We start from the raw sequence: 9,913 nt of genomic DNA on the forward strand, positions 1-9,913 counted from the left end.
AACCCGTACAACCAGCGAACCAGTGTCGGTATTGGTTAAACCGGTGCTGTAACCTCTATCCCAGAGCCGGGGTGAGCAGCGCCTTGCAGAAACGCATTTAAAACTCCTTTTAAACGCCTCTTTAAACGGCACTCGCGCACATTAAAATCTGGATCGACTACTCCACTGATGCCTATAATGGTTGAATTTAATTCTGAACGGTGGGATAGTTTGTGCTTTTATGGACGGGAAGAAGGGGGGGCACTTTCAACAATTCAAACTTATTTTTGAAATACGTAGGGCTCGAGTTCGCCAATCACCATGAGGTATTTTCTAAAATAACACTTCCCTAACCGGTTTGATCAGTAATGTGTTCTAACTTGAAGGTGATTAGTCGCCGCAGAGATGGATATGTAAAAATGCAGCTCTGCCTCTCCTAAATCAAGTGGAAATGGAAATGTGATGGAAATACGATGCATTTGGGAAAGAAATGGAAAAGGCAACTTTAGGAATAAAACACATTTCATTGCTTATATATATAATCCATCCACAGACTCTCTGACAATCATAAGAAGCCTATACCGCAATAGCTGTGCATTTTAGTGAATCAGATATATAGAAAACTAGTTCAGCTCCACAGCTGAAACATTGTTTCCTGTCTTCTCTTTTCAGCATGGAATAAACTTATTACTTGTTCCTATTACATTTATATTAAAAACTATATTTCTAGATATCTCTATATATATTTACTTGATGTAGAGAAAATTATTTACACGAAATCATTTTAGGGCCGTTCTTCAATGCAGACTTCCTCATCACGGCATGATACTAACCAGCACTACAAGCCACCAGATATTTCAAATATTTGGAATTTGTCTTTTCACATACCCCAACTTGCTCTCCATGAGACACAGACAAGAAGAGAAGCTTGGGGTATGTGAAAAGACAAATTCCTAATACAAGAAATTGTAAATGGCCAATAAAGTGATCTTATCTTAATGAATTATAAGTAATACAATGATAATACCACTGCACACATTAAGTCTAGGAGAATTATTCTAACTATATGAACGTTTATATGGAATTTTGGTTTTCGGCATTATAACATTACAGCCGTTTGTACGGCGCCCCTGGAGCAGTTGGGGTTAAGGGCCTTGCTCAGAGGTCCAATGGAGTAGGATCTCTGCCAGCTGCAGGATATGACCCAGCAACCTTCCAGCCACAGGCACCGATCCTTAGCCACAGAGCCACCACACCGGTCTAAGTGTTGTATTTATTTATACAATACATATTCCCCACAGCAGACCACATGGAGGGGTGAGACATTGCCTTACCTGAGGAATTAAGAGGTGACTTCAGGACAGCCAGATTGTACAGACCCAGAGGACAATTCACCAGGACAGCAGTATCAACACAGCTATTCTTACAGATCCTGGAAAGAGATCATTAATGACCAAGTAGTGTGGACGTCAGATTATAATATCCCATTCGAAGGACAGTACCTCCTATACTCACACCTACCAGCCTATCTCTGGACTGGGGGAGAAAGCCCACAAGAACACAGGGCGAACATACAAACTCCACACCGATAGCACTCCAGGTCCAGATTTGAACCTGTGCTGCCCCCTATGGGTTATGTTATGACCAGAGTTAACCAGTGTACCAGTATTGTCTGGGTAGGCCAGAAGGCAGGGGGTCCTCAGCCCGTCCACTTGCAGTCCAGGGAGCCTGTGATCTGGCAGTGTTGTCAGTGACAGCAGATTCACTTATCTAGTCAGTGAAAACGCCCTTATCAAAGCAGCTATCAAGACAGCGCTGAACAATTCTTATGCACCCGAGATGGTAGTAAAAGATAAAAGAAAATAAAGGAACAGAATCAAGTTCCGTCACTTTATTTGGTGAAATAAGATTAGAAAAACGCCAAATCCAATGAAGGGACTGGACAAAAATATGCCAGACTTTTTTTACACAGATGAACGTGATGGTGTGATCCCTGTCTGGGTGTAAAAAGAAAGTTGTGAAATGCATGTGTTCATTGATTAATTGCTTAATGAAATACACAGCAAATAAAAAAGAATGGGCTCCAGGGTTAGTCAGGCGAGCTGTTGTGAAACAACACATGTCAATACACATTTTGTCCATTTCACAACTAATCTGACAGCCCTCAATATTAGAACAGCCCACGTTTTGACTCACAGAAAACCTCAAGAAAACTTTCAATTCCAGAAGAAGTGGCCCTAATGTCTGGGCCTTGACATTTTTCTCTTCCCACAAGTTCAGATACCCCAGCTGTGGCCTGACCTCAGTCCAGAACAGATCAGGTGTCTGAGGTAGTGCTACATGGTAGCATCTCTTACACAGACAGACATTAGATCTGATTTATTCAAGGGCAAGACACAGTTTCTCACGCAATCAACAGGAGTAAGGGGAACGTTGTATATACAACGCACTTCATAATAACTTGCTTGTTTTGCTGTCCGATGAGGATGGTTGGATATTGTGGGGGTCTGGAACGTCCATCCATTTTCCAACCACTTCTTCCAATACAGGGTCATGGGGGAGCCTGAGCCTATCCTGGCAAGCAACTGGAACAAGGCAGGATACACCTTAGACAGGATGCCAGGTCATCACAGGGCACACACAGACTCACAACAGGTCCAGTCTTCCCAGAAGCTAATGAACCTTTCAGTATGTCTTTGGACTGCAGGAAGAAACCAGAGCACCCAGAGGACCACGGGGAGAACATGCAAACTCTACACACATACCCAGGTCTGAAATTAAACCCGGGGCCCCAGCATTGCAAGGCAGCAATGCCAACCACTGTGGCACCCTGGTGCCTGGTCTGGAACCCTCTGTCAGTACTGCTCTGGAACAGGATTCCTTTGGATTCTTCAGGAAGCAGTCTAATGAAATCAACACACAGCAGCTATGAACGCAAGATGAGCTAAAGGCACTCGTCTTGTTTACACCTGCTCTTCTGCTCTGAAGAGACGTTTACTTGTCAAGAGCAGCTGCTGAACAGGCAGGGATGTGAGATTGGCACCCTGGGAGAGAGTTCAGGCAAATATTTCCCAACCCATGGAGTTTATTTAACAGTCTGTTACTGCCCCTGAAACTTTTATTTGGCTTGGCGCGTGTGGTGTTTAAACTGGTACTCCAGCCTGCTTTTGCTTAGGATCAATTAACATACACTGTGTGAACGAATATCTAAACAAAGCTTGGGTGGTAATTGATGGCATCCGTTGCTCAGCCGAATGGAAAAAATGCAACTCCCTGCCATCTTCAGCTGTGGAGTACAGCGGTTTCATTGTCTTTTATAAGTAAGGGATCATTTTTCCTTTCGAAAAAGGGGCTCTCAGACAGCTCGCCAGTCTGAGATCTTACTTACAGACCAACCCAGCTGCAGGTTTTGAGAAAGATGTGGAATCTCATGCTCCCTACTGCATTTTCCAGGCCTATGTTATGACTGCGTTTGCTCGTTCAGAAAAATTGAATTCCAGACAAAAGGATTGAACACACCGGAAGCACAGGATTTTTTCATTTCCTACTTTATCTATAGGAGGTGAACAGGTGAAACTCCAGTAGAATCCAGGAGAAATGAGACCTGCAGACGGCACAGTGGTAAACGTCTGGTTTCCTCCCAGTCTTAAGACATAATGGTAGGTTGTCTTCTGGGAAAAGTGGCCCTGGTGTGAGTGTCTGTCTGTGCCCTCGAATGGACTGGGATCCCATTCAGGGTGTTTCCCACCTTGGACCCGTTGCTTGCCAGGATAGGCTCCAGCTTGCCTATGATCATGTCCTGGATACAGTGGTTAGAAAACGGATGGATGTTGTAAACTCCACAGAGACTGACAGGAGCTCTAGGCCCAGCCTGAAGGTGGTGAATCTTTTGTCGAGTCCTCAGGAATCCAGGAACTCATTGGCTATTTGCTGGACAGCAGAGAAATCCCAGAGCTCGACTTGTGTTGGGAGCAAGCGCCTCTACTGCAGCCCCCAGTTGTCCTGTCTTGACACAGGTGTTCCTACCAGTCCAGACACTGCTATACCATTTAAACACTTTTTGTATACTGGGACGCCATGCATTCGTCCCATCAATCATATACACCTGTGTGCTCACATTGTGAAGAGCTGCTGTACATACGGTGGCTCACTAAGTACAAACAAGAAGTGATTTTACACTTCTGCACACTCAGCCTACCCCCGGCTGTGCCTGTCAGCTCCGGCAGCAGACTGGACGCTCTTTCTCCTGCCTCTCCTGCAACAAAGATCCTTTGTTTCGATGGTCTGAGCCTAACACAATACTACAGCCGCCATACTGACTCTGCTGTTAATCACAGGTCTTTAGAATAGAACCACCCCTTCCACATGCACACACCTCTTTTCTCAACATGTACTCCGCCCTAATTCAGAACCTAAAATAACAGTATGGTATGTGGCTTTTACAAGAGTCAGACTGGGGTCCCGTTCATGCTTTGAGCTAGCTGGTGAGATTATAAAGACAAATGTGGTTTGTAAATACTAGCCTGTGATGAGCGAGTCAGCAGACAAGACTGTTCCGTTTCAAGAATGGCACATGGTGACACGTCTTATTCCAACTCAGGGTATAACAAGGAGCAGCGGGTCCAGAGTCTGGTCTGTTACTCCTCTTCGGGCTTTGGGAACTGTTGGCCGTGCCGATGAAGACAACTGCCACAGCAAACAATCTCAGCAAAACTGGCAAAGGGTGCCCTACAGGCACAGCAAGAGGAGAGCGTGGCGGCGAGTTCGACGCCGGGGAGGGACACTGGGCATGTGAGCCGCATCTGTGCTTTATCAGCCTGGCAGAGTCCCTCGCCTTGACAGTAACTTAAACAGCAAAGGAAAAACACGTACATACCTGCTAGCTAGAGACACTGCGCAGAGCAGCCTGTCCGATTAAAACACAGGAACAACACATCCAAGATCAACCAAGGAGAGCCAGCTGAAACAGAAGAATACACATCCCACACAGAATAGACACAAGTCCCCCCACTGCGCATGAAGACTGTTAGAGTTTCACTGGCAACAAAGGACGACGAGAGAAGGGCACTCTGTCCACTTTACAAGACCTTCTGAAAGACTGCCGTCCAGCAGGCATTCAGAAGCGTTTGGATATTTTGCGGACAGGCTGCTCCATAATGCTGTAGGGGCAGCTGTCAACTTGCTGACAGATGACAAATTACAACTCTTACAGAGATGCCAACATCAACTATTAGGCGTTTATGTTGGCTTGTTACAGTCTTCAGCTAAATAAAAAAAAACAAAAGTTAAGACATAGTGAAGAGTGTGGTATTCAAATCGAAGGTATGGTACGACCATAGAACCCACAGCTCAGATCTCAAATATTGCATTCAGTTTTGGATTTCCAGGTTACAAAAAGGACAACACTGGCCTAGAAAAAGCTCAAGAGCAATCAGATGAATTCCTGGTCAAAAGGCGTACCACATACAAGCCATTTAGAAGATCTTTCTCTCTTCAGTATGGACACCGGAGATGACAAGGACTACAGTACCAGTAAAAATCCTGATGTGTACTGACAAAAACCGTCCATAGGAATATTTAATGATCAAAACTGAAGCAAGGGCACCGACCAAAGTGACCAGTGTATTCTAGATTATGTTCAAGCAACTATCTACTCAAACAGAACAAGTAATAGGTTTATTCCATGCTGTAAAAAAGAAGAAAGAAAACCCAACGTTTCGGCCATGGAGCCTTCTTCAGGTGTCTTGCTAGACCTACTTGAACTACTAGTGTGTGCTAATGTATGAACCAGCAACCCAGCTAATCTAAAAGACCTTACGAGAAATGACTAGACAATGATTCTCACTTAATAAGCTAGTAGCAACCAAATGACCAGGATGAATCATACCATTTTCTATCATTTGCACACTTTCCTATTTTCTTAAAGAAACTAAAACACCTGAAGGAACTCTCCTCAAACAGAAAAAAAAGAAACAATATCACACGTGTTACTCAAAACAAAAAGTTTTAATTTTCTTCTCCAACACGGGTACGACACACCGACGCTGGTTTTCGGGGGGTGGGAGAGGGCAGAGTCCAGAGGGAAAGTGGAAAGCAGGTGGGTCCAGATTTGCGGAAGCCTGGTTCCATCTGCTGTTGAGTCTGGGCTGGACTGGGCCAGGCGCAGACCTGGTCTCAGGGAGTCACGCCCTGCTTGCGTCATCATCCAGAGGCTGTCCTGAGCTCCCAGGAGTATCAGCACTGTAGGCCAGCACCGTCCCCACCACTTACTGTACATCCTTTACATATTCATGCTGTGGTCTTTAAGGTGTACGAAAGGAATAACAAGCAATCATAATACAGGCACCTTTAAATGGGAATTCATAAAAATGAAAGTGGACGATAACCTTGGAATTTATCTACAGAATTTCCTTATCACTTGTCCGATGGGGTGTGCGGTGCTCCAAAACCCAGGGTTGGTCCAGTCGAGAGGGGACCGGCGTGTTTGCAGGACTTCTTGGTCTCTTTAAAGCACCTACATCTGCAGTTAAATGGGTCTGATTATCAAGCCAAGGTCGTTAAGAGCCGAGCTGGAATGGAACGCTACAGACACGCCGGCCCTCCAGGGCTAGGACTGGACACAAGGGTCTTCGGTGCGATGAATGCCTACATTTGATGGCCATTCTACATCAAATTCTGCTAATAGCAACTCTCCTTCTATTATGGGCATTGGGGCAAATAAAACAGCACTGTGCCGAGCTTAGAAACCCACTGATGGAGCACCGCACACCCAAAAAAGCTGGTTCTGGCCGTCCCCCAGTCACATCAGCTTTTTTCCATTTTCTACAGCCTGTCCAGAAACTAGACACAACAGAATCGTATAAAAAAAGAACTTACAGAAGAACATAATGAAACAATACAGAATGGTGCATTTCATGTCCTCTATAATAAGACTCCTCGATATTGATGCCTAACAGATAAAGCAAATACCGGTTAGCCCGACAAGTGGTTAGCGCATGCAACATTAATCACTGCTCTCCGATATACACAGTTAATCTTGTTAGATACTACAATACTCTCAGTTTACAGTTCTAACTAACCCCTATGCTGCAGCCTCAAGACATCCTGGTAATTGAAGGTTCAAATAAAATGCAGCTAAAGTTGTGTGAAAAACTATTGCTTCATACATTTTGCTCCACCCCCTCCAGATGGGCTCCTTGTTTCCTCATCTAGCTCCCGAGAAAGTCATTTACTGAATCGCCATTGGAGAAAAAAAAAAAAGATCTCATCCTGCCCGGATCTGTGTTGTTTCGCGCTAGATCGGGACTTTTTAGCGACTGTAAAGCCAATCAGAACACCGGGAGCGACTCCGGCTGCGTGCGTTGGTGTGGCCAGCGCGTTCCCCAGGTCACCCGAGAGAGAAGGCACTCCCCCCAGACTGCACACGCGCAGCGGGCGTCACAGCTGCCCTCTCCGCGTCCCGCGGCAAGGCCACTCACGCGTGCGTGACCCGCTCCAGCGCCACGTAGAAGCTCTTCTTGTCGTCCAGGCTGTGCCAGCCGATGGGCCCGATCTCGCAGTCCGCACAGATCAGGTATTTCACCTTGCCCACCTCCTTGGTGAAGCCCACGTTCTCGAAGGTGTACATGTCATCCACCAGCCAGTGGGCTCGCAGCACATCCCCCTCCATCGCGCCCTCCTCCTGGGAGCCGCTGGGAGCCCCGGGCTTCCTGCGCATGGAGGGCAGGAACAGCTGCCAGAGAGGGGAGGGGGCACACAGTCAGAGAGAGGGGCTCCCAGCCAGAGAGAGGGGTGTCCTGTCAGAAGACACCCAGCTAGACAGGGAGGTACCCAGTCAGGAGAGATACCCAGCTAGACAGAGGGGTCCCCAACCAGATACCCAGCTAGACAGAGGGGTCCCCAGCCACAAGTCCCCCAGGAAGACAGAAGGCTACTCACTCAGGAGTTCCCCAGCTAGACAGAGGGGTACCCAGTGAGGAAACACCTAGCCTCAAAGAGAGGTACTCAGTCAGAGAGGGGAGCCAGGCAGCCAGGACTCCCCCAGCCAGACAGAGGGGTACCCAGTCAGGAGACACCTAGCCTCAAAGAGAGGTACTCAGTCAGAGAGGAGAGCCAGGCAGTCAGGGGTCCCCCAGCTAGACAGAGGGGTACCCAGTCAGGAGACACCCAGCCAGAGTGACGGGCACTCAGGACTGCTAGTAGAACAAATGAACTTTACCAGAAATGAACTATTACTATTTTCAAATAGGCTTATACAGATATCTTCATTGACAGTCATTTTTTATAAACAGCCATTAAGGCTGGCTGTCACCTTTTTTACTCCCTGCACTTGGATGAAGACCACGCTTTCCGTGTGAAGCCCCTAGAAAAGCTTTATCTCCACTTTCATTTCATTCACATCTATAACATGTCCGGACCCTTCCTTAATTCTCCCATCTTGTCGGACATTGTTCATTTAAAGCTATTGTAGGCCGTACCTTTCCGTGAAATTAAGCAACATCTCCGTCGTGTCTGATTTCGAAATGAGATGATCTTGTGAATTTGTCGTTTCATCCTTTTTTCCTACCAGCCCACAGCGGAGTGCCGTTAAAGTTTGGGTTCACTGACGTCAGGGGAGCCACGGGCCACTGCCCGGCGGCTCTTATAGGTCTCTAACTGTCCGTCTTATTAAAAGCTAAAAGCGCATCCATGAACCACGTCGTGGTCACAGCTTCCAGTACTACACACAATTCCAATGCTTACAATAACTATACAAAAAAATGCAACCGACCTCTTTCTCTGTGAACAGCGCCATGCCCGGACACAAAACCTTGGAGCCGCATCGCTGGCACAGAACCGTCTTCGTGTTCTTCCCGTCCTCCGACACCAGTCCGGACCGATCCGGCGAGCCCGCCTCCCCGCTTTCCATCTGCTCCTCCGCACTGGAGACGTCGCCTGCGAGGGCACGGTTTCAGCACCTGGATCTCACTTCGGGCGGTGTTTCGTTTCCTTAAACAGCCACAGCACTTCAGACACCTAGCCGGCAAGCGTCTGAGGAGGCCCCAATATATCTTTACTTGGACACCCACCTAAGTGCTCAGAGGTCTTGTTTCCCCTGCAGCTCAGTTTTTTTCCTTGTTAATAACAGTTTTTCACCCCCATCTAACTGACCCCATTCTAATGAATCGGCACAGCTGTTACGGAGAAGCTAGACCAAGACACGGCGGACCATTTCGGCTTCCCTCCGACTGGAAACAAAAAACAGAAGATTGACCGTTCCGCTTTGCACAGGAATACAATTTCTTTGTGTTAATCTTAAAAGTTTAGGTGAATGACCGTCCACATCGAGGCTGCATGGAGGAAACCATGACATTTTTATAACGACGTACTGAACGGCAATTGCATTACAAAAGCAAAACACAAGGGATCACATTCAATTGCATGAACCTGCAAGTTTGGTTATTGGAGTGAATATATCCTAAGATCTGCTCCCCTGCCCCGTGAGCTACAATGGTAAGAAAATGAATGGATGGTTCTTAAGAACTGAATTGTACGTAGTTATAAAAAGGTTGCTTACGAAAATGGTGAAAATGAGGAATTGACCGAGTGGTTTAGTAAATGAGTGAAATAATTATTCATAGCCCCCAACATGTGATTTCTTTAGAATATACCCGAGCACGCGAGTTCTTTATTTTCTTGTACAGCTTTGTCGAGAGGAGTAACAATCCAGGCACATTTGGTTAAACAACTATTTATTACAATGACAAGACAAACTACACTACACACAACAAAACATACAACACACAAGTTACTCTATGTACAGTATTTACAAACAAGGTGTTTCAGAGACCTGACATTCTGGTCACCCAGAAAACCCCAGACTGCTACTAAGCATTAAACTCTTAATGCCTACAGAGGCCACATAAGAGATGAGCTGCCTTCTTACTAAATACAA

At 46.3% G+C, this 9,913-nt stretch overlaps 1 protein-coding gene across 1 annotated transcript; it reads right to left on the bottom strand.

Annotated features, from left to right (window-relative positions):
• Positions 1–5,966: 5,966 nt before the first annotated feature.
• Positions 5,967–9,279, bottom strand: rabif (RAB interacting factor). Its single transcript, XM_006628351.3, has 2 exons — positions 8,750–9,279; positions 5,967–7,711 (listed from the first exon to the last, which is right to left on the bottom strand). The coding sequence occupies exons 1-2, from the start codon at positions 8,885–8,887 to the stop codon at positions 7,454–7,456; spliced, it is 396 nt and encodes a 131-aa protein (XP_006628414.1). The 5' UTR covers positions 8,888–9,279; the 3' UTR covers positions 5,967–7,453.
• Positions 9,280–9,913: the final 634 nt, after the last annotated feature.

The sequence above is a fragment of the Lepisosteus oculatus genome, chromosome 5, assembly GCF_040954835.1.
Source record: "Lepisosteus oculatus isolate fLepOcu1 chromosome 5, fLepOcu1.hap2, whole genome shotgun sequence".
NCBI lineage: Eukaryota > Metazoa > Chordata > Actinopteri > Semionotiformes > Lepisosteidae > Lepisosteus > Lepisosteus oculatus.

Bases quoted from the DNA above. Each gene is read 5' to 3' on its own strand.
- rabif (XM_006628351.3), bottom strand. From the start codon at position 8,887: ATGGAAAGCGGGGAGGCGGGCTCGCCGGATCGGTCCGGACTGGTGTCG. The intron at 7,712-8,749 runs GTCGGTTGCATT...CCTCTCTGGCAG, and splicing joins CGCTGTTCACAGAGAAAGAG to CTGTTCCTGCCCTCCATGCG.